We start from the raw sequence: 25,953 nt of genomic DNA on the forward strand, positions 1-25,953 counted from the left end.
ACACTTAACCATATGCTTGACCTGACAGCCTCTTTATTAGAATTTCCGGAGTCACCCATGTTCACTTTTAGTCATTATCTTTTAAATAAGTTCTTGCTTTCAGTTCCCACCATTATATTGACCCCTCAACCAACACCAGTGATAAATAACAATAAACCATTCAGCACATGCAGCCACTACTTTAAAAAACATCCTCTACCCAATCATCATTGAGAAGCTCTTCACTACAAGGCATCTTGTAAAACTAACCTTTGCAGATTTATTTCCTCCCTATGATGACTACTCTTGGTTATCAACTTGACTACATCTACAATTAACTAAAACCCAACAACGGAGAGCACACCTATGAGTTTTTTCTTAATTTGAAACAGGAAGATCTTCTAATCCAGTTCTTTGAGATAAAAAAGACACATCTATTTTTTTTAACCTATTTAAGTCCTGCTCACTGGCTTCCCTCCCAGCCACCCCCTTCCACAATCCCACCCCCACATGTATCCCCTCACCCTGGCACGTTAAGTCTCTTGGAGGCTAGACACATCCTTCCCACCGAGGCCAGACCAAATAAGGCAGACAGCCCAGCTAGAAGAACATGTCCCATAGCGTTTGGGATAGTTCTGCTACATGAAAACCAAGTTGCACATCTGCTACATATGTGCAGGGAGACCTAGGTTAGTTGACTCTGTTGGTCTTCCTGTGAAGTTCCTATCCCCTTAGGGCCTGCAATCATTCCTCCTATTCTTCCATAGGAGTCCCCAAGCTCCATCCATCCACTGTTTGGCTGTGAGTGTCTGCATCTGTATGAGTCAGTTGTTCAGTGGATCCTCTCAGAGGACAGCCATGCTCAACTCCTGGGAAGATACACCTTTAATCCAGATCTTCTGAGCTGGGAAACCCTACCACTAATCTAAGTCACATCTTCTGCTGGAAGCCTATATAAGGCTAAGGAAGAAGAAAGCTTGTGCTCTGGGCCTGCTTGCTATCACCCAGCTAGCATGCCCATTATTTCACTGGCATTAGAGACTACATCTTCAGGATTCCAGTCTATACTAAAGACCAGCTGAGACATCTAGCCTCATGGACCAAAATCTGCTGAATTTTTGGAATTTCTGTTCATGGCCAGCCATTGTTGGATCAGCTATACCACAGCCTGTGTATGATTCTAATAAATCCTATATAGAGATTCATTCTGTAAGTTCTGTTGCTTTAGAGAACCCTGACTAGTATATTCCCTCTGTTCCTACTTCTGTTCTGACATTATTAATCCCACTCCAACTTAGCCTGACAGCAGTAGCCAGGATTCTGTCCTGGCTTTTCCCCTGCCTCGGAAGAGCTAACTTCAGCTTTGGGGACTACCAGCAGCTTACTAGATACCATGGATTGTCACATCCAGGACTCCCCAGCTTTCAATCATCTTCCCAACCTTATCATTATAATGGGAAACTGTTGTCCTAGCTTCTCTAATTAGATTTAAAAAAAAAAAAAAAAAAAACTTTCTCTCTGCTGTTGTAATTTCATTAAATCTAAATCTCAACTCCCAAACTAACTAGTTCTTCTAAGATGTCCATATTTGTTTATGTGTTGTATCAGGAGCCGTCATAAAAGACACTAATAGCTAGCAGGTGGTCTTCCTAAGATGGCTCTGCCTTGGATTAAAATCTACGACAAATTTTCCCCAACAGGCAAGATCCAGGAGAAATTCATTTTAGGAATGATTCTTGCTATCAATGTGCTTTCCTGTTATTATTAAATATATATAACAATCACTGGGTATTAGCCCATCCTTTTGAGCTGATCTCTGCAGAACAATAAAGACATACTGTCTTGTAGTGATGCTTCTTAATTCAAATAGATGATTTATTAATTCTTAATGATGATCCTATAAAAATTCCTGAAATTATATCAGTATTTATTAAGCTCTTTTATAAGGAACTGCTATATATATCAGGTTCTCCCTGATAATCAAAACTGCATTGAGAACTCTGCCAGTCTTTAGTGCCATGAGTTAATTGTTTCTGAGATAGCAAGCAGGCATCTACTACTCAGAGCACATTCCAAGAGGTTGTAAAACCATTAACTAAAGATCATAAAAAGAGAACTACCTATTTTCTATAGGTGCTAGGACAGAAGATAAAATATTGACTAGGTTTATCTATACAAACCTTAACTAATACCTTGGTCACAAAAGTTAAGTTTTTCAACTCCTCATGAACCTGTTGAGCTTGGGACAGATGATGAATGTTTAGCCAGATGATTACTCCTAATGGATATGCATGTCGACATTCTCTGCTGTAAATTTCTTATTGGATGTATAATTTAAATTTATGTGTAAACCTGTGATGAACTTTTTACCATGTAATCATGAATTCTAAAAGATGTGTAAGTGCTGAGGACAAAGAGAAGAGAGCATTCTCCTTATCCCTTTCCCCTTAGCCTGGATCCCCATAACACCTTATTCCCATTTTTTCTTAGACATACCCTTACCCACTTTTTCTTAGAGAGTTTTCATAGGAAACTTTTTACAACTTAGAAACAAAACACTTAAAATCACTTTTCAAAGTGTTTTTTCTTCCTGTGACTTCAACTAGCAATCTGGAAGTTAGAGCCTCACAGTTCCTTTGGAGGTAGACAAAGGCTACCTTACTGAATCTCCTGCTGTTTTATGATGAGGTGTTAAACAATTTCTTACCTCAGAAGAACTCAGAAAGCAGGTCAGCTACTGAAGCAAAGTGCAACAAGAAAGAACACCTGGGGCTGTCCACCCTCCTCCACTACCTCCCTCACCTGCAGAACTGGTTCTATTAACCAGGCTCAATCTAAACTTTGGACAGTAGCGTTTTCTTACACACTGGTGTTTTTAAAATAAGAAAATGATTCTCTAAGAAAGGGCCATGACTTTTAATGTCCCAGCTCTTCTGGAGCCATGAAGGAGAAGCTCCTTCAGCTCTCACAGAATCCAAAGCAAGTCTGGACTGCACCGTAGACAACAATCCTAACAACATCATGATACTTTTTCAAAAACAGACTTATTAAAAGGTATAATCGCTTAAATATTTTGTTTACAGTTTGTGCATTTGTTACTTAAATTCTTAACAAAGCAAAGTCTTTTAAAAAATTAGCTGCCATCAGACATTAAAAGAAGCAACCACTGATGCCTACCAGTCATTCATGAACTGCACAGTATCTTATCCTTTCCTCAGAAAACAACCTTCCAAAATGAAAGATTGTTACGAATTTTCAGCATCATTAGTAAATCTCAATACATTAAACATTTATGTTTTTAAATGAGGCCCTTTACTGGGGACAGGATTGCCATGGTCCTTTACTACCTGGAGAAATAAAACTGTGTTACTTCTCCTCTATTTATCTGTAGCATAACAGACGGAAGAACTGGAATTTCCAAGGAATAGAAACCCAAAAGGCCATGTGTGTGGCTCAGTTCACCCAGAAGACTCAAGTCTGGTGTGAGTCCTGATGCAGTACACAGCGTCACTCCTGCAAACAAACCTGACAGGACACATCAGCTGCCAAATCACTGAAGGTCCTGAGCAGAAACGGACCTACCTGGCTGATCCCCGAGGCAGGGATCTTGTAGGACTGCATCTTCTGCTTCAGCAGCTCTGCATCACTGTGACGGAATGGGCACCCTGACAACAAAACACACGCCAGAGGAACAACAGCGTTATTTACCAGGATTCAGCACAGTGCTACACTCGAATGGCTGCTGAAGGCCCTCAACTGTCTAACAGCTTCTTAATAAAAAGTCAATTGCCCATAGGTGCAGCTACTTTCCTCTCTATCTAAACAAGGATTTAGCTGTTGTGTTGTCAGGATGCTACAGGCTCAAGAGTTACATAAAACAGCGCCTCACTCTCAGGCCCGCACGGTGGTGTACTAGGAAGAGGAAGACCGTTTTAATCTTGCTGCTCTCTTACCAGTACAGAAAATCACCAAATAGCCATAACAGTTTAACCTAAAATTTTCATACACTCACATTATAGTCTAAAAATTTTACATAACGATATACAAGGGGGGTTATGGAAAATAGACAAAATGTCCCAACTCAGAGCAACATAAATGTATCACATCAGATTCAGAGATAAAGTCTGTGTCTATCTCATGAGGCCCAGAAGGCACAAGCTATGAAGAGTCGGACGGTGAAAGCTGTGGACAGTCGGGATCCGCTGGAGAGGAGCACTGCACATCATGTATTTGCATTGTCACTGTACTAGAAATGTGCACAAAGAAAAGCGGACTGTTTAAGCAGAGTAATGCAAGGACAAGCTAACTGCGAGCAACGGCACATTCACATGAAATCAGTGGAAACTAGGAGGTTAAAATATAATAAAAAAGGGACAGGAAGCCAATAAATTCATTTATCAAACAACTTAAGTATAAATAAAGCCTCCATTGTAACTCTATAGATCTCTAAAACCATGGAAACTAAAGAATTTATAGCATATCCTTTATTCTAACTTAAATACATTTTAGTACAAGGAAACATTTTGAGAAAATATATGACACATAGTATAGACTCTGGCATTCCTAGTAGGTCAACCATGTTCCTGTGGATGGCTCCAAACAAGACTGACTGGATTAACTATACAAATGGAACACAGTGAGTTGTTTAAAATAAAACCAGAGAGATGGAGTGGTAAGTGTGGAGGGTGGGTCTGGGGGGAGTTAGGGGAGTGGTAAGTGTGGAGGGTGGGTCTGGGGGTAGTTAGGGGAGTGGTAAGTGTGGAGGGTGGGTCTGGGGGGAATTAGGAGAGGGGTACGTGTGGAGGGTGGGTCTGGGAGGAGTTAGGGGAGGGGTAAGTGTGGAGGGTGGGTCTGGGGGGAGTTAGGGGAGGGGTACGTGTGAGGGTGGGTGTGGGAGGAGTTAGGGGAGGGGTAAGTGTGGAGGGTGGGTCTGGGGGAGTTAGAGGAGGGGTAAGTGTGGAGGGTGGGTCTGGGAGGAGTTAGGGGAGGGGTAAGTGTGGAGGGTGGGTCTGAGGGGAGTTAGGGGAGGGCTAAGTGTGGAGGGTGGGTCTGGGGGGAGTTAGGGGGAGGGGTGTGGATGAATTTGATCAGAGTGTGAATACATGTATGAAATCCTCAAAGAATACAAATAATGCATTGAATTAAAAAAAAAAAAAAAGCTAGCTTTGCAGCATCTGGGTTTGAAATACCAACTGACCACAGACACAGACAGATGGTATCTTCATTTCATGTTTTCCTTAAAGGGAAATAACAGTAGTCACTTCACAAATTTCCCACGAAAACAAACTCTTACATGTTTCTGAAAAACACACCAAGTAGAGTTGACAACAGAGACATGTTATCGTTGTTATTCTTAAAAAATACAGCAGTGAAAATAGGAGGAAAATCTCAAGGAGAAAGAGGAGATGGTGCATATTTTGGTTATTTCCAAAAGAATTAAGGTACATTAAAAAAAAAAAAAAAAAGAGGGAAAGACTGAACGGAACCATTCAAGTTATACTTGACATGGTGACCAGACCCACAAGAGGCCTGAACAACAAAGCCAGGAAGAAACTGAAGAAAAAAACGGTTCTTTTCCCGATATGCTGACTCAGAAGAACTCAAAGGAAGGAAGCCAGGTTGAACAAACAAGATAATAAAAGACGGGTAAGTGCACCCCTTCAAACATCAGTGTTAAAAGAACACAGTGATGTTGTTGTCAGAGATGATAGGCCAGAATACAGTGAAACCTACACAGATTTATAACTATAAAACATCGACTATTCCAGGCAGCATCAAGTGCTGAAGTCAAATGTAGGTGACTGCTAATTTTATAAATAAGAAAACAAAAAAGGACACATGTCCAGTTTCTGGTTGAGCATATAATGAGGTAAGATGTCACTTCTCTATCCTAAGTAAGGGAAAAAAAATCCTATTTAACCTGAAAAAACAAACAAACAAAAAAAAAAAAAAAAAAAAACAAAGAGAAATAAGGGTCTCAGGGAGTTTTGGAGAAGCCTATAAATGCAGAGAACTGACTAAAGAAACTCCTGAGCAGAACTCCATCACAGTGCCACTGGGCAGAGCCCACTGACTGGTGTGTGATGAAGTCTCAGCATAGATACATCTGAGTCGCTCAGGAAGAGGACGTCAGGACAGCTCAGTCCTCCTCTGAGTCTTACATCCAGAAAATCTATCATCATCTCAGTGTTTATCACATAAATAAAACAGTAAACCAAGCTTCTACCGAGGGAAGGGAAAGGTAGTTGCACTAGAACATTCCGTTCCCCAGCAGAAACTACCTGAACAGAGCCCTTGCTGGGTCTACTGCAACCTGTCGTCCTCGGGAAAAAGAGGTACACGGCAAGCCTGTCATTCAAGGAGAGAAAACTGTGAGGCTTAGGAGAGGCTCCGTGTGAAGATGCCCTGTAGGCCGTGGACTTCTGATGGCAGACGCTGGGATAAAGAGACCAGGCTTAGGACACTGTGATTCATATCCAGAAGAAGAGATGCTAGCGTCAGCAGACAGACGCAAATCCTAAGCACTTTTAAGAGCTACAGATTAAAACACTATGGAAACTAGGAACTGGTTTCCTGCCTGTTGCCTCCGAGATGCACCTCTTACTAATTTACATACTATGCTGCCCAGGATAGAAAACATCTACCAAGGACACAGAAATGGAAAACCAAGTAACTCAGCTATTCTGGCGTCTGAATAAGTGCACATCAAGGCCGGAAGTAATCAGAAGAGATAAATGAGATCACTGCATAGTAACAAAAAGAGCAACTCATAGAAAAGACAAAATTGTAAATGTATGTGCACCAAATGTTGAGGCTCCTAATTTCTTAAAAGAAACACTGATAAACATAGAAGGTCATATAGGCCATAATAAAATAATCCTGATTCCCACTGTCATCTCTAAATAGAACTCCTAACCCAAAACAATAAAGTTTCAGATTAAACTGCATTATTCTCAGATGCACATAACATATCTACAAAGTATTCATCCAGAAAAAAACAGAACAAACATTCCAAGCAGCAGTCATGGAACCTACTCGAAAATAAACCACATTCCATGTCACATATATTTACAGCAACTTGATTCATATATGAGTATGGAAGCAATCAAAACAAAGTTAACCTGTGGTATTCCAGGTTATATTGGAATATTATTCCCTGAGAGAGGAAGAGGGGAAGGGGGAGGGAGAGGGGAAGGGGGAGGAAGAGGGGAAAGGGGAGGGAGAAGGGAAAGTGGGGAGGGGAGAGAGGGTGGGAGAGGGATCCTAAAAATATTGCCCAATTTTTAACAGCTTAAAGGTATTTTTTTTTTATGGTGACTTAAGATTCTAAGACAAAACAAAATACTGACATCTGGCTACAGCAAGCTTTGGCAATCTAGAAAGGTTACTAATACAAACTATTAATCATTCCCTGACATACTAAATGGGAAGCTTTTAAAGATGTGCTGATTGAATTAGTTTAGAAAATGTGTTGTTGAACAAAAAACCGTGTGTGTGTGTGTGTGTGTGTGTGTGTGTGTGTGTGTGTGTGTGTGTGTGTGTGTGTGAACAGTTCAGGCAAACTTATATATACCCGTGACAGTGGGATGTGTTAAACTGCTTACTTAATCTCTGCTGATCAGATGACAGTAGCAAGACAAACAACCTTCTGAACATCAACAAAATGTGTTATTCTGAAACTAGGGCTTCCCGACCTCACACAGCTTTGAAACACCTCTCTCCCAAGCTCCTTACAGAACACAAGATAAGAACAGAGGATGAAAAGTAACCGAAACCTACTCCAGCAGAAGCCAATCACATGGCTTATTGAGCCCAGGAATAGGACAAATCACTGTCAGAGTAACAGGGCTCCAACTTGACACAGACAAGCTAGGTCCCTCGATAATTCAAATGGCCATTCACCAGCATCCAGCACAATTCTTACCATGATAATCCCCTTGGCTTGGTGGGTTGGTCAGGATAATTTTCATGCAACTGAAAGGCGTATAGTCTGTCCTCTTGCCTTCCTTTCCAAAGCTATGTCGGATATTGTAAGAGTAACCTTTATCAAACTGAGAAGAAAGAGAGACAGCATTAGTCGATACAGCAGTAATGGCATCAGCAATACCAGCTAGGATCAAAGAATGCCGTGCTTCGGGGTTCAGGGACATGCATACTCTATTGGCAAGAGCCTTGCAGCAGGAGGATCTGCAGTCAGTACTGGAGCCTGAGGACAACTCACGGTTCAGCAAAGTCAAGTGCACCTCAGGAAGGGAAAGCCCCGAGGGTCCTGTTTCCTGAAGACCCCTTCCTTGCTGTTGCTAGTCCTTGTTGCCTTGGTCACCCTGGATTTTGCCTTGCATGAATATTCTTGGGAGCTTTCTAATTTCCCCGTTGGGCAAAGCAATCAATGCATAACAATAGTAGTGATTTTTCAAAAATCAATGCCACTCAGATAGATTAATGATTTAGCTGAAGATTTCTAAGAAACATTTTAAAGTATCTTTAGTTGAAAAGATGGAGTCAAGGTGCTCTTTATGTACAATGAATTAAATCAGGTCAGGGTGTTTTTCCAGCTGCTTGAGCAGAAATCCTAGGGCACAACACAATAATGAAAAGCATGTTCCTAGCTACCTAGGAAAGGCCTGCTAGGGTCAGAGAACAAGAACAATGTGAGCCTGGTTGCAAAGGGCTCTTGAGTGTCACCCACAGGGGACAGGCTAAGGACCAAAGGTAGTACTGGGTGTCAGTGTCCACAGTTAAGATTGAGCTTCTGTGCCCACTGTAAAATCTGATTTTCCTAGCTTTTCAACTATCAATTTGCTGGTGAGGTGAGGTGTGCCTTGAAGACTCAGGGCTGTGCAGCCAGCAGACTGAATAGACCCTTTCTTCTCTGTTGTCTCAAGAACAGTAAAAGCTCTCTGCCCTACTGTGTTTTAGTTGACTGTATACGCGCTTTACTGTGACAACACTACAGATAGGTAGATGGTTGACTATGTCGGGTAAATAAGAACTGTGTGAAGTTGTAATAACATGATGTCTGTCTCCTTTCTTGTAACTGCAAACCTCCCAGTACAAGAGAATCTGGCTGTTAAAAATACTTGCCTTCCTCACATTCTGCTCCTCTTTCATTAAAGCTACTACGTTAGGATACAGAACACTATGGAAACAAACCACAGGAGAAGCTGAGTGATTAGATGTGGAATTTAGAATAACTTGTTTTTAAAAATATGAAACTTGTAACCATGACATGTAATTAAAAGTTACTGTTAAGAAGTGATTGTAATGTGTTTCCCCCCCTGCATGGGGCATTCATTAAAGTATATAAGGACTAAGAGAAAAAAAATAAAGTTGTTGGAGCGTTGCTTCATCCACCAAGTGTGTGTGAGCATGTGCCTACGTTATAGTACTTGCCAACCCACATCTCCTCCTTGGATACTGAACACACTGCCAGAGCTGGCCTCGGAAAACCTGTGTATCTCCTGCGTCTTTTATGACACAAACACACACACATACACACACACACACACACACACACACACACACACACACACACACACACAGGAACAGGATTTTTCTGTTAATGCTATGCCTCCTGGTCTGAAGTGTACTAAACCAACTTCTTAAGAAAACAATACAAACTTTCTCAGGGAGGAGACAGTTAAGCTGTCCTTCAATAGCCACATCCTAACTCGCTCTACATATGAAATGCATCTTCAGTTCAAATTAAGGATGCTGTCTTCTGCATTTCCTTCTGCAACTGCCTCCTACCTGGAAGCCCTGCCTCTGTGTTCATAAAACACACTAATGGGATATAAAGGACTTTCAGTGAATGAGGAGAGGGGCAAAGAGACTTAAAAGTCATTGGAAGGTACTTAGGTACCACCAAGCATGCTGCTGGGTGCTTTTAAACTATTGGTGCAGATAATCAGTCCCCCTATGGTGATACACAAGAGGACACTGCAGTTAAATGAAACACAACACAAACACTAAATAATTATCAGACTTGAAAAGCAAAGTTTGATTCCAAAACCCAAGTTCTCTCCGTAACACTGCATGTCATGGTCTGAATATGCTTGGCCCAGGGAGTGGCACTATTTGGAGATGTGGCCTTGATGGAGTAGGTGTGTCACTCTGGGTGTGGGCTTTAAGACCCTCCTCCTAGCTGCCTGGAACAGTCTTCTGATAGCAGCCTTCAGATGAAGATGTAGAACTCTCAGCTCCTCCTGCACCATGCCTGCCTGGATGCTGCCTTGTTCCTGCCTTGATGGTAATGGACTGACCCTCTAAACCTGTAAGCCAGCCCCAATTAAATGTCCTTACAAGAGTTGCCTTGGTCATGGTGTCTATTCACAGAGTAAAACCCTAACTAAGGCACTGCATTTCCTCAGTAATAAGATATTTAAAAACTGTAGATTCCAATGACCTCATTTTAGGCTGTGACTTTTTTGTATGATACTTCACCTTGGGGGTCATAGTTGGAGGCAGCCTCTTCCACAGCTCTGCAGCATTTCCCTGTGCATACCTGTACTCCCTTAGGATGTCTCTCCTCATGGTGCACAGGATCCCCACTATATTCACCCAGGTTTATCTTGTGGCTTGTTATTCTACTCTGTACTGAGGTGAACAGTTGCTCCTGGCTATCCAGCTCTACACCAATGTGCAAGAAAATGTACTCAGCACACACGGAAGGACTCCTTGGTCTACAACAGCATTTGAAAGTGGATCAGGGCACTTTCATGCTCCCATTAAATGTTTCCAGTGCCTGGTGGTTGGCACTTTTCTGATTCCTCCATTAGGTGATGGCCATAACCCATTGGTCAAGCAAAGACATACAATGTACCTTTGATAGTATGTTTGATTAGAGGATTATTCAACCATACAATATTAGATAAAGCATAACTTTACAGAGAAGGAATGTAAATTAAATGTCTCACATAAAGTAGTAACTTGGACGAGAACTATGAGAACAGCAACCAAGTTTCCGAAATGAGTATCAGATCATGACAAATGGCAGACCATAAAAGTATTTCTATAACCAGAGGGGAGTCTTAGGACTGTGCCCCGCTTTACTACTTGGTAAGCTCACAAACTTTCGAAATGAAGTCATCAGAAAGTGTAAGTGTCACAGGGCACGTCAAGTGTTCCTCCATGACGCCTAGGAAATACTTGCTAAGTCCGAAGAGGCCACGGGGGACATTTAACGAGTCATCTCCAAAGGGCAAAATCTTTAGAGTTCTAACAGAATAAAATGCCTATAAGAGGTTACACTTTATTTCTATGCTTCTTTAAATAAGATGAATATTCCAGGAAGCTGAGGCAAAGAGTTCTTGAGCAAATTTTCTTGTGACATTACTAAGCATAACACTAAAAGTATTTCATAGATAGAAATTAAAAAATGGGGGTCTTCTTTTAGCTTAAAAATAATCGTGCCAATGGGCAATAAACCTCAGAGCCTGAGTGGACAGGGCAGGTCCGGGCTCCATCTGCATTAAGCAGGCTCAAGGCTCACAGCTATGGCAGAGTTGCTGCTGGCTCTCCACTAAGGCTCACTTATGGAAGTGATCCAGCAAACAGACCACAGGCTTTCTTTCCCCTAACTTTATATCCACTTATTCTTTGACTGTAAATATTAACTTGCTGACGCTGTGTTTGATGCTGGCTGTGCCCTATTCTAGAATAAGGCCTCATTCTCTCTGTTCTAGTAGTTCCTCAAGAAAATATTTTTATATTGCTTTACTGTCCAGATATGCTTTTAATTTAGCAACATTATGGTGCCTCAGCTCAGATCTGACGGCCATCCTTGGTCCCTCACTCATAAATGCCAACCCAAGAGCTGACGCTGAACCTTTGACCCCATCTACATGAAAGTGTGGGCAACAGTGCATGATGGAAGCAGCCTTGATTCCTAAGGTTCTGAGCACAGACACCTAAGGACTGGGCTGTTTTAATAAACTTATCATAAACTTAAACCAAGGAAAATGAGAAACACACTTAATAGGCCTACCCTACCAAATGTCAGCACATGGCAGGACACGCCCCAGAGTGATGAGTTGTTGACCTCTTTGTTTAACCGGAGTCTAGCTTCTGTTCAAGCTCTCCCGACACTATCCCTATTGTTATCTTATAGTAGTAAGGATCATGTACATCTGTGTTTGCATAAAGTTGCTGTAAGCTGCAGCCTGCCTTCCATACCATACAAATAACACTACAGCTCTTCCCAGTGAGAGGGACAAAAAGGTCAGGAACAAGTTCATTAAGGTCAATGGGTATAAACATGTAATTGCAGGATTCAAATATACCTTATACAGAAAGAATATATGCTCAGAGTTGTGTAAGTGTGATCAGAGCAGTGTGTCACGTTCTCATACAAACAACACACAACGGGACTCACTACGAAGGGGCAGCTTACCACACACCAGAGGAAGGACTCTGAAGGGAGAGAAAAGCTTCTCCCTCCCCTTTTGGTGGTATGTTACAGACAGGTTACTCCACCTTGCAGATCATGATGAAGGTTCTGAATCAGAGTCCAAAAGCAACGTGGCTGCCTTCTCGTAACCACACATAACAAATTATTGACAGATTGTGTTCTCAGCAAAGCAGGAAGATGGCTGCACCAGGGGAGAGCTATGTAAATTTCACTGTCTGGCTTCAGGTTATCTGTTTGCTCCTCACAGCAACAGCGTGGTTTCTCATTAAGACACTAGATTTATGGTGCTATGCTAGTCTTACCAAGCCTCTACTCGAGGGAGACATGAAATGGGAAAAATGCCTCTTTTTCTGCAGTTTTCACATCCTACTCATGTTGGAAGGAAACCATTTTTTCATGTTACAGGTGCTCTGGATGCTGTAACAAATCTCTGTCATTCGTGAGATTTAATGAAAGATAAAAATGTTGGTAGTAAGTTGGTCAAACATGAGCAAGCCCAAAAGACAGCTGGAGAATGGTAAACTGTCTCCTGAACACATTTATATGTTACAGTCTGTAGTGCTTTAATAAACACAACCAAAACCCATACACACACACACACACACACACACACACACACACACACACAGAGAGAGAGAGAGAGAGAGAGAGAGAGAGAGAGAAAATTAGAATATAAATAATAAAATTATATTTTATATCACTTCACTTTAAAAGCTAACTTTCAAACCACTTAGTAACTCTTTCTTCTCAAAGTATCACTGAATATGGACTTGTATCCTTAACAATGAATATACTTTCTGAGAAGTGTACGTTAGTCTGAGAGGAGAGTGTCTACATAGTTGTGTGGACAGAATAGTCAATCACTGTGGTCTCTTGACACAACTCAGAGACGGACAACATATGGGGCTGCTGCTGACATAATATGGTGTGCTTTTACAGTTTGGGCTTTCTTTCTGTTCAGTGCTGGGGTTGGATCCCAGGGCCTTGGACATGCTGGGCAAAGACTCTATTCCTAGGCTATAGGTCCAGTGCTATAAGTATGAGAACACTCGGAAGTTACCATAAAAAGTGAAGTCTAATGCTGAAGATGCAGTGGTAGAGTGCTTATCCAGCATGCACAGGGTCCTGGGTTTGATTCAAAATTGGGGACTAGAAATAAAATAGTATAGGAAACATATAAAAATAATCAGTTATCATCATCAAGTATTATAAACTGTACACAATTATATGTGCTATGCATTTATCAACTGTCAGCCACAAACATGTGCTACAGCATTAAGAACCACTATCACGTCAAGCCCCTATCTAGGCACAATAGCACTGAGTGGCCAGTATATGCATGCTGATCCCTTGTCCAAAGCTCAACTGATTCCCATGTGTGGTGAAGGATGCAGACGAGCTTGCCCCAGTGTACCAAAAGGAACAATTCATCTTAGTTGTGTTCAGCCTTCTACCAGACTGGACTTCCATGCAGCATTAGAAATTCTATAGATAAGAACTGCCATTTGGTACTGTAGAAGTGACCGAGGGTAAGAGGGAGACAAATGGAGCAATCATACACTCGTATTCTCTCTAGGGATGGCTTCTGCTCACAGGCTAGAATAATACTGGACTTGGTTAGGGCTGTGCTGTGACTGAGAACTCAGTTCAGTGTCTCAGAAGAGGTGGAGAGTCAGCATCAGGACATAAACGCCTTCAAGACACACCTTTTTGTTAATCTCTGTCTTTTGCACCTACCTGAAACATAATAGATCTACACATAATGGGCAGGGACCATGGACTTGTCAAACAAGTTTTTAAAGAACATCATCATGAATTTTGCAGGCAAACAGATGGAACTAGAAAATATCATCCTGAGTGAGGTAACCTAGACCGAGAAAGACACTCATAGTATGTACTACTCACTTATCAGACATTACCCATAAGTGTAGGATAACCATACTACAACCCACAGAGCCAAACAAACTAAATAACAAGGAGGGTGCAAGGGAGGGTGTTTGAATCTCAATTGGAAGAAAAAATAAAATATACATCAGAGGTGAATGGAGAGAGGGAACTCAGGGGACAGGGGTGGGGGCAGAACATGGGTGTGGCCAGGTGTGGGGGGAAGGGCTGAGGGAAAGAATGGAAATCAGTGGGGGTGAGGGAAATCTCTGGGAAAAGTCAAAGACCAGGGACAGGGGAAGCTCCTGGATGGTATGAGGGTGATCCTAGCTGAGACTCCTAGCTGTGGGGGATATGGAGCCTTAAGTGACTGGGCCACCTCCTGTAGTCAAGCAGGGCTTCCAGTGGAGGGAAGGGAATACACATCCACAAAACCTCTGACCTAAAATTTGTTCTGTTTTCAATATGTACAGGGTTAAAGATGGAGCAGAGATGGAAAGATTGGCTCAACTTGAGACCCATCTCATTGGAGAGAGCCAACCTAACTAGAGACACTATTAATGATACTTTGCTATGCTTGCAGACAGGAGCTTCATCCAGCAGCTGATGGAAACAGAGAGACTACAGCCAAACATCAGACGTAGCTCTGGGAGCCTTAAGGAAGTGTAGGGAGAAGAGTTGAGGGAGTCAGAGGGGTCAAGGGCACCACTAGAAGACCTACAGAGTCAACTAACCTGAGCCCATGGGGCTCACAGAGAATCAACCACCAACCAAAGAGTGAGCACGCATGGACTAGTCTAGGCCCCCTACATATAAATAGCAGACGTGTGCCTTGGTCTTCATGTGGGTCCCCTAACAAGTAGAACAGGGGCTGTCTCTGTTGCCTTCCCTTTCCCCTAGCTAGGCTGCCTTCTCTGGCCAGTGGGAGAGAATGAGCCTAGTCTGGTTACAACTTAATGTACTATGGCAAGCTGGTAGCCATGAGGGACCTCCCATTCTCTGAGGGGGAGAAAGAGAAATGGGGGAAGAGAGTGTGAGGGTGGGACTGGGAGAAGGGAGGGGGCTGGAATCAAGATGTAAAGTAAATTAATTAAATTAATTAATTAATAAAAAACTTACTGCATACTCAAGTCACAGAGTTTAGAAGATAGTAGGCAAGCTTGTGCTCACCTGAACACTTCATCTGTACTGGCTAGAGGGTGAGAAAAAGTACTACTGGAGAAAAAGTAAGCCTCAATCTCACCCAACTGTGATCTCCACAAGCCACAGCTGTTCTGACAAGGAAGAGGCACTGGTTAATAGTGAAACAAATGTTATAGGAATAACCAACCACTTTGTGATTGCATCAAAGGCTCATTGCTCCATGAAGTGAAACCTATATTAGACACTGTTAAGGGAGACAAGAACTCTGGCCATAGGCCCTGGGAGAAAACCCAGTGCATTCTTCTTCTAAATGGACATATGGCCCATAATGACTTATTTCATAACCACAGACAAGAGAGCCTTTTCTCAGTCCTCCTCAGAGAAGCCTTTTCTTGAAGTAGATGACAACCCTACAAAGATGTGGAGTGCTCAGCCCTCCCTCACAGCTCGGGGACTTATGCTATCGTGAGAACAGGAAAACTCTAAGAGCCAGAGGTACTGGATAACGTCAGAGAAGCCATGATTTCCAAGGCATGCAGGGGAGATGCACCAACTATACAGCATGCATAAGGCCTCTGGAAGCTCTAGCCAGACCAAATTCCAGCAGAGGAGGAGGAAGGTGGACACAACTCCAACAGTAGTTGAGGAATGATCGATATTCGACGTCTAAAAGGAGAGTGAGCTTCCTTAAAGATATGACCTCTGACAGGCTAACTGTACGCCATGGCAGGCCTCAACCACAAGGTAAGCTGGGAAACACATTGGACTTGGGGAAGAAAGAAGAGAAGAGATAATGTCTCAGACTTCAACGGGAAAAGATGGGAGGGGGAAGAGGGTAGAAAGGAAAGGGTATGAGGTGGTATGTTTAAAATACATACTAATAAACTCTCAAAGAATTAATAAACAAAACTTAAAAGCTGTCACTCAAATTACAATAAGCAGTATTTTACAAGAACATTCCCCATGTTCTGATTCCCATTTTAGAGCTAAGATAATGGAGTAATATGATTATCTCACTAAGTCTCCAAGTCCAGTTTTATACTGGATTCATTCCATTTGTTTCAGCTATGTAAAAATACACAAATGTCTTTAGGTATTAAGATTCTCCTATAGTATGTAACTATGTAAAGGATTCCTCCCTTAATATAATTGTTTTAATTGATACTCTATGCTATATCACACTTGGAGACATTAAAAAAAATCAATTGCTTATAATTTTACCCCAATAGTTTACTTGAATATTATGCAAAATGCTCCTCTTTCTGATCATGCACATGCATATTATCTTCAAATACATGCGTGTGAATAATGTTCCAAATCACCATTCTGCTAGGGAAATGACTACTGTGGGTTTTTAGATCACTGTGTCATAAACTCAACACTCATAGAAATTATTTCCCATTCTGTTTTAAAGAAACAGCTGTTCCTACAGAAAGAATTTCTTATACTAATTTAAATTGAATCATTTGAATGGCGAAAGACTAACAGCAAGCAAGGCTGGGGAAACTGCAGATCTAAGGCTGGGGCTCTGCCTGGACAGCTCTTGGGATCACAGGCCCACAAGCTCTTCATGTGCAGATTAATGCTCAGTGAAATTCCAATGCTGCTCCTGGTGTCCTCTGAGGCATACAAATGAGCAGGCCCAGAATGAGAAACACAACACGCCCAAAATTACAGGGATAATATTTTGATGTGCAGCTTTAAAGAGTAATTTGTTGAATGCTAATAACCCCCAAGTCAATTTGTCTCTGAAGAAATACAACCACAGTATTACTTTTGCAACTTGAGCAACAGCAGACAATGAGTGTGCACGAGACAGTTCAGAGGAGAGCTAAGGGACTGCTCATGCCGGCACCGCCCAGTTCACAGTGACATTTGCTCCCCAGACTCCTTTCATGCCTAAGTATAGCCAGGTACATGACTTAGGCTGGAGTTGTGCCAAACCCAGCATGAATGTGTAATGGCCTCGATGCAGGGGCATTTCTGTTTCCGACGCCTACTACATTCCATAGTGAACTCATTTCAGAATCATTCATTAAATTCAGTAGGATGCACGGAAACACACGGTGCATTGCCAGATCTCAAACTTCCTGGTCCATGTAACCATTTTCTTCTCCTCACTGCTATGAAAACATCATGTACCATAAACTTGCAAATTGCCATGTGCCTGTTCAAGAAGCACATGTTGTGCTTCCCTGGAGAAAGGGGGCAAGGTGACCCGGTATGCAACGGAAGTCACCTCAATTCCGCCATGGGACACACTGCACCCAAACCTCTGTCCCTCAGCTGGGCCTTCATCTGATAGTGAAACATATAATCTCAGATGCTGCTCAGCACTGTGGCATTCACCTGGGATTCAACGGGACCACATGAAAGATGCCCTACTCTGCCTTTTCTTCTTTGTCCTGCACAACACTGACAGCTCCTTGTTCATTAATTAAACTTTTTCCTTAACCAAAAAGACAGTTGAGCATTATGTGGGACGCCGTCAAAAGAAGGCTGAAAGTAAAAAAGATGTATGTTTTCATTTCAAAATTCTGTTCAGAGATACAAAGTAGCATTCACAAATGATAAAGCACATGGAGCCGAGCGTTTCCAGAGGTGACGTGGGGAGATTTTCACACAGGTGCGCAGAGACCCTCCTACAGGTTACACATGAATTAACCACACTGGGCTCTCCCTTGGTGGCTTAAACAGTCCATGCGCACTCCCCATGCTCTGAGGAGATCTGAGGCATGCTTCTGAGCTTACACCTTCAAATCTCTGCAGCTCATTGGTGGTGGTATTCTGGGTTCCTTGCATTTCTCAAGTAAGAAGTGAACACCCTCCAGCTGGTTTAGTTCTGTGTGGTGACAGTGTGGGGACACACTGCTGATCCAACCCCACTGACTTGTCTCTAGCATGATTTAAAGGGCATGAGTCACCTCTTACTTGGCCAGCCTGAAACTCAAAACAGTAATACAATAAAATCTAAGTTTATGCAGAAAAATCTTTAGGCAGAAACAATAGACGTGCTAAAGGGAAGTGATCCAGAGGCGTTAAAGAAATGAGAAAACACCTTTCACGTATTTCTGGGTTTTGGATACTTCATTACAGGGAAACTAGAGGAATGCAGTCATTCTTTCTTGTTTTATCATTACATAAATCAAGTAGACATTTTGTCACAAAATAATTCTAAGAGTGAACTGCCAATCCATAGTTCCTGGATCCAAAAATATATATATTGAGATGGCATCAATTTAATGGAAACTTTAATTTTAAAAATTCTGCTTGTTTTAAGCTGAGGAAACCACACTTTTTCCTGACATGCCTCACTAAAAATTGATGGCGAGGCGGATATACGTCCTTGTTATCCTGAAAGAGTGATAGCAAACTCTAACTAAACGGTAACGCTGAGCTCTCCGTTCCAGGCATGTGCGTACTTTCCGGCGAAGCTGCTTGGGCTGCAATGATGGATGTCAATTCGCTTGGTGTGTTCTGGGAAGCATTTTACCTATTTTTATGCTTTTACATTTATTTTACTTAAATCTTAACACTATAAAACAAACCCATGTCATCCTCGTGGATGAAAGAATAGGGGCTCTGCTCTGAGCGATAAAGGTACCTAAGTGAGATCGACACTCCCAGGGAGTTAGTTCAGCCAAGGTGTGCGTCAGACATAGTCTTTGTACCTGCAACTCTTAGTTAAAATACCTTATTGTGTGTGTATGTGTGTGTGTGCTCGAGCACGTGTGCACATATGTGCATGCCACAGTGCAGATGGGGCTCAGAGAATAACTTGTAGGATTCAGTTAACCCCCTCTATCTCCGTGTCCTGGGGAACAATCTTGGACTGTCAGTTTGGCAGCATGGGCCTTATCTGCTGAGCTGTCTCACTGACCCTGGACATGTTCATTTCCAATACTGTATTAATGTGTTTCCAATGTGAATGTGCAAGTGAAGCAGCATCCAATGCTATTTCTAAGTCCTACGGTTCTTCCCATTTCCCAGATTGAAAGATAAACTACTGATCGTCAATTGCTTCCTTCTAGATCAAATAAGTTGACCTGAAATACTTGTGATGCATTGGGACTATATTACGGGTAGTCTGGCTGTAAGATTAGATTTATCTTGTACAGGTACAAAATCAAAGCTATTCTTCCAACAGATACTATGTCATTTCACATCAGTTTATAAGGTGCTGTGAGATTTGACTTTCCAAGTATATGCTCGGTAGCTGTAATGAAATGTGGTCACAAGGGCATATGCAGCTCAGAGGTACCACAAAGGAAAATGTATTTTCTTTTTCAAACAAAAGTCTGTCGGCATTTTGGTTTTAATCATCCAATTAATTTCATTCTCGCAAACGTGCTGAATGGTGTGATCGCCCCTAAGTGCCTGTGGCTGGCAGGAGCCCCTTTGAGTCACGGAGGACATGCTGCAAAGCCACCAGCCCTCTGACCAGAAACCTAAAAATCCATCTTTTTGAAGCTCAGCACCCAAGGACTCTATATGGTCTGCACAGAACACTGACCTACAAGATAACAGACACCACTGTTTTCAGTGTTACAGAACCAGTGAATCAGGGGCCCAGCTGGGATTACTGACCGGGAGTGGGAAAACGAATCAGGTTCATGAACTCTGAGTACAAAGAAAACAGAGGTGGGCGCAGGGAAAACAGGAAGGGCCACCTTTAGTCTGATCCTCAACCACGTGGCCTTCAAGGTCAACCTGAGTAAAACCAGGGTGCTCATGCAAGGTGTGTAAACGCAGCTCCTCCACACCAGTTAGCTTTGATTCCTAACATTTCCCCTGACAAGTCTCAACTACCTTTTCAGCCACGTCACTGTGGCTCAGTAGCTGCTGTGACAAGTTAAGGAACTAACAAGATGATTCCTTGTTTACACATGATTGGTTTTCACAAGCAAGAGTAACTAACAAGAGTTACCAGTGCAAAGAGCTGCCGTGAGAGCTGAGGGCCAGTGAACTCACCTTGGGATTGTTACTGTTGAATCGAATGTTAAAGTGTAGGGTTTTTCCATTCAATTTACTCTTACAAATTAATATTCAAGTTATATTTTCAAAAACATCTGACTTGCAATTAGTAATCACTGAAAATGGGGGAAACACATGTAAATTTTAGGCTTAGGAAACTTCATTATTCATCAATAGTTTGGTTTCAAGAATCATCAATATTATACTTTGCATCTTTCATGTTTAATTATCCATTAACTTAAATAAGAAACTCAGGCAGCATTGTGTACAGATACTACCCATAGTTAACACCGAGCCTCCTTCTCTCATCTCAAATGTGCACTCATACTGTCTAATTATCTCTAGCTTTTAAAGAAAATGACAACAGCTCCCGGGCACAAAAGCTCCACCTCGTTCCACACCTGACAGAGATTATCTTTGCTCCTCACAAAAAGCCACCAACACTGAGATGACAGCAGCCACACACAAATGAGGACATGGGGGGAAAACACAGTGTAGCAAGGCTAACCTGACCAAGATCATGAAGGAACCCAAGCAAACGTCAACCAACCGTTACCATGCTCCTGCAGAGCTGAGGAGGCTCATTCTGAATGAGATGCAAAATCACAGCCCACAGGTTAGGAAGAACCTCATTGCCAGGAAACTGATTTAACTCTGGAGATGCACACACAAGGAAGGCATATTCTCCTTAGATTTGTGGGGAACGGTGTGTGTACAGCTTTTCAGGGTTTCCAAGATGCTGTGCGGTACTGGCTGTGACCTTTGGCTTTGGACCCAGGGTTCTTCTACTTACGCTTTGCTGGTAAGACAGAATTGGAAGGATGTGTGCTTCTGTAAAGCCCCTGGACAGACACACCTTAAGATTGCAGCTCAACGCTCTTCACTGGTAACCAGGTTCTTTGTTCTATCTCCCTAATACCCATGACACAGAATTGTACACATACTTTCCTTTACTGGACAAAAAGAAACCAACTGAGATTTAAAACCTGAATGAAATAGTTTTATTCTATTCTATTTTTAATTGTACAGTAGTGTTTCACTAATTAAATACACAACTCCAAGACATACAGTACAGAAATAACACTTAACTGTGTGGTTTCAGAGTAATATCATCTTTCCTAAAACCTGAAGTGCGTGCACACACTTCTTCCCTCGGTCTGCCTGGTACAATTCCACATAAACAATATGGTAGAGACTGATAAAGAACAGCCTGTGCTGATCTCTGTAAAGACAAAATCACATGACTGACCATGTGACCTCAGCTAGATGGCATCACCTTCACCTAAATGCTGACTTATGCAATGGAAAATGCAGGGCAACATACAAAGTTTGTTCAAATTCTCAGTAAGTTTATAAATGGAAAGAATCATTTATAAGCCAGTTGCCCTTTCGAACATGGCTCAAAACACAGTGGATAATTCAAGAAAAATACAGTAACAAGCTTCGTCAGTGCCATGCAATGAGCAAGATCAGTACAAAGAAGCAAAGAGGAAAGGCCCAGGATTCAAACGCTCACACACCTCCACCCTCAGCTTCAGACAGAAGCAGAACAAAACCAGCACGCAGTACCAGCTGCGAGACTTCACCGAATCACACGTGGGAAGTAGCGAGACTCCTTACAAGCAATGCGAACGACCCCCTTAGTGCCTTCTACACACGTTCCAAAACTTCCTCTGGAATAAAGCTCAGAGATTAGAAGTGTAATCTACATGAAGTGTCCTCCGTGCCCCTAACAGGTAAGAGAGGGAAGGCGGCACAGGCAGAAGGGTTATCTTGCTTTTCTACCTAGTATAAAGTATTCCGTGTCCAGCTGAACAGACACAAGTTCACTTGACAGCTTTTCCTACTGTCAGAGTAGGACGTGTTCAGAAACAGAAACAAAAGCCCACCAGCCCTCTTCGTTTGATAAGAACGAAATCTGTAAATTTACTCGATAATCCTGCAGGACAGTCAGGTCATGGCTGGCCAACCACTGCCCTCTGCATCAATAAAGGGTCTCCTGTCACTTCCCTGACGATCCCTGCGATATGTCTAAAGCTCGGAATAAATGGCTGACAGAGTTAAAGGTACAACTACGGAACAGTTTGACTACAGAAAACAAAATGATACTGAGGACCTACTGTGTGCAGGGCACAGCTTGTTTGATACTTACAGAGCCTTTAGAGAAGGTACTACTAGAATCTTCATGTCAGGAATGAGGAAACTGGACGGGGGTGAGATGAAACACTTTGTCCACAGTCAGCAGACAGCTGCTGTGTGATGGAGCAGGGGCCTGAACACGTTATTCTCACCTATTCTCAAACATTATCTCTCGTTTTCAGATGGAACTGTGTACCCCCTCCTCTACTGAAACAGAAGCGGGGACAATTAAAACCACACTACATACTTCTCACTGAGATCACAGAGCAACAATGTGCGAGCTGTTCCTGAGCGCTGGTTCTGAAAAACACAGCACCATTTTGTCAGTACTGGGCTTGATTCTGCTACACCTGTCATGGGGCCTATGACATCAGGCAATTTACCTAACTTTTTGAGATCCCAACCCAATCTATAAAGTGAGATTTAAAACTATTCTGTTCCTTGTGAAGCACATCTCAGGGGAAATCAATCTTCAGGATGACCTGGGAAGGCTCTTTACAAGCAAATTCTGGCCGATAAATTAACAAGTCAAATATTAGCATAATTGCTTTGGGAAGACCATTCTAGTGCCAAACCATCAGGTGAAACATTAGGCTATGGCCACCAGTGTGCCCCCTTGGGTGGCAGAAACTGAAATGTGAGGGTGAGTCACTTAGGAAGAATTCCTGAATGGTTGGAGCTGACAGGACCAGCTTCCTACAGAAAAATGAGGAACAGAATAGGAAGGGACATAGTGCCATAGATGACAGCAAGTCTTTTTAGAACTGGCTTGTTCTTTGGTAACACAATAGATTAAAAACATAAACCAAAGCGCAGGAGCACCTATGTCAGCTGACTGTGTCGTAACTGGATTATGGGGGCCTGGTACGTCTGCACAGAGCTGAGTGTTTTACCTGGCTGGGTGAAGTGGCTTTTTCCCTCTCCAGCATGAATGGGCACCATCCAACGTATGGAAGCCTAAACTGAATGTTAAAGACAGAGAATCTACCCTTCTCCCTCACTGCCTGACTGGCAGAAACTGCCCTCCAGTTGCTAGGTGTCCTGGCTCTCCAGCCTCCAGCCGAGACTAAACTTCACCACTGGCTTTTCTAAGTCTCCAGCTCACGCAGCAGAGTCTGGTATTTTCCATCTCCATAATCACTTAAGACGGTTCCCCACCTCCCTCTCCCCCCACACACACACTCCGCTCTCTGTACCAGTCTGTGTTACTGATTCTGTTTCTCTAGAGAAATCTGACCTACACCAACCACATAAGCAGTTGGAGCTATGTTTTCTAAAGACCCAGCAAAAACAAATGAAAAACAAATGAATAAAGGGCAAATCCAGTGTAGAAGCACAGAGCTAATTGCTTCATGTGATGGAGAAGTGGACTTAAGTTTCTGTATGTTTGTAGTTTTCCATGTTAAATTTTAAGAAATAGTATTACCCGGTTTCATATGCCATTATAATGACCATGAATAAAAAGCACATAAAAGCAACTACAACATACACATACAAGATGGATGTTGGTTTAAATTAATAAAAATACATGTTTTAAATTAAGAGCTGCCAAACTACAGCCAACTCACAAACTAAATCCAGTGGGCTTATGGGTAACAGAGCCTTGTCCATTCACACAAGTCTCACCTGGGGTAGCTTTCCACCACAGCTGTAATGATGCCAAAATAGCTTCTATCTGGTCCTCTAGTTTAATTCTGTTATTTTCAGTACAGCCCGACATTGGAAGAATCTCAGAACTTGGAAGACAAGGTCATTTTTGACTAAAAAGGTGAATTCAAGGCCAGTTTGTCCTAGGTTCTTAACCTAGGACCCTTTCTCAAATGGAAAATTATAATAATAATAATTTAGAACTTTTAATTTTTTGTCTTTTTTTATCTTAAATTTACTGAGGATTTTTGCCTAATCCAGTTTGTCATAAAAACAAACCCTCACCAAGAAATGCTCGGCGCTGGGTGGTTTCATAGTTTTCTCCTAAGATAAACAAACTTCATAGCTTCTAGGTAGCTATTTGTTAAACTGAGAGCCTACATGGAGGAAAACAAAGTCAAAAACAGTGAAGAGGTAAAACACACACACACACACACACACACACACACACACACGAGAAACAACCATCATTTTGAAATACCACTGTTTTACTTCACACCCCCCAGCTTTAACACAGTAACTTAGGGGAAGAATGTGATCTGACTTCAGTACACCACAGCCAAGCAGCACTGCTGATGTGGGAAGGAGGAAGGCAGATAAACATACGCAGACTGCAATTTCCTTCTTGTTAACCCTGGAGGAGAACTGTGGACCAGGAGCCATCTTTTTGTTTCAAACCTGAAGTTAGGTGTGTTTTGAACTGGCGATCTGAAGACATTGTTTGACAGCCTTTAGCTTAACTTACATAACTTTTGGTTATTCCTGTGAGCTGATCAGGGCCTGAGAAAAGCAAAGTTTTAGAGGAAAGTACAAAAACACACGGTGAATTTAATATGCACGTGCATTAGCTAAAGGGCATAATTAAAACTACATCATCCCTTTAAATCTACATAATTATGTCACAAAGAAATTCTCATTAGTATAGTCTACTTTGTCACTAACACGGAGTCTCATGTCTACATGGTCAAGAAATAAACATAAAATTTTAAAGTTAAGTCAAATGAAATGTTTGCAGAACTCAGCAGAACTTTACTTTTTAAAAGTAAAAATAAAGCCAATCTGTCAACCATCACTACTAAAAAACAAACTCATTACCAGAATCTAAGTAGGTAAGACTTAAACACAAATATGCTTGATAGACCATTCTTTTTTTTTAAAGACAGAAGCTGCTGTTCTGACACTACTAACTCAACTTGAAATCTCTACTAAGCAGCCCTTTTCCTGAGCAATGATAAACCTGAAGCACTTCCCAGTCCTGAAGTACACTCTAAATCATTAAAGACATGGAATTACGTTTGCTCACATCTGATAGTAAGTGCACTGCATTATACGCTCGTGACTTTAGGATTAGTAATCTATCTGGGACACACAGGACAACTGTCCATCGCGAGGCTGCTACACCCAAATGATGCTGTTACACTACAGTGCACTGACTAAGGAGCAGCTCCACTGGAATGCTTACACTACAGTGCACTGACTAAGGAGCAGCTCCACTGAAATGCTGTTACACTACAGTGCACTGACTAAGGAGCAGCTCCACTGGAATGCTTACACTGCAGTGCACTGACTAAGGAGCAGCTCCACTGGAATGCTTACACTGCAGTGCACTGACTAAGGAGCAGCTCCACTGGAGTGCTCTTACGTTACAGCTCATTGACTGTGCCTCAGGGAAATAATTACCCCACTCAATTTTAGGGCAGGATGCTGGAGAAAATGTTATTAAAGGTTCTGTCCAGGGATTGTAGGAATTTTAAATCCCCTGTTAGGAAAAAAGACTA

At 42.1% G+C, this 25,953-nt stretch overlaps 1 protein-coding gene across 2 annotated transcripts in view; it reads right to left on the bottom strand.

The window, feature by feature from the left end:
* The window catches only part of PRIM2 (DNA primase subunit 2), a 179,017-nt gene that overhangs the window by 18,406 nt on the left and 134,658 nt on the right, over positions 1 to 25,953 (bottom strand). For both annotated transcript variants that reach the window (XM_080916744.1, XM_080916745.1), the window contains 2 exons: positions 7,904 to 8,030; positions 3,562 to 3,644 (listed from right to left, as the gene is read on the bottom strand). In XM_080916744.1, coding sequence (XP_080772870.1) covers positions 3,562 to 3,644; positions 7,904 to 8,030 — 210 coding nt within the window. The remainder of the gene's footprint in view (positions 1 to 3,561; positions 3,645 to 7,903; positions 8,031 to 25,953) is intronic.

Source organism: Micromys minutus (genome assembly GCF_963924665.1).
Source record: "Micromys minutus genome assembly, chromosome: 5".
In the NCBI taxonomy this organism is placed as follows: Eukaryota; Metazoa; Chordata; class Mammalia; order Rodentia; family Muridae; genus Micromys; species Micromys minutus.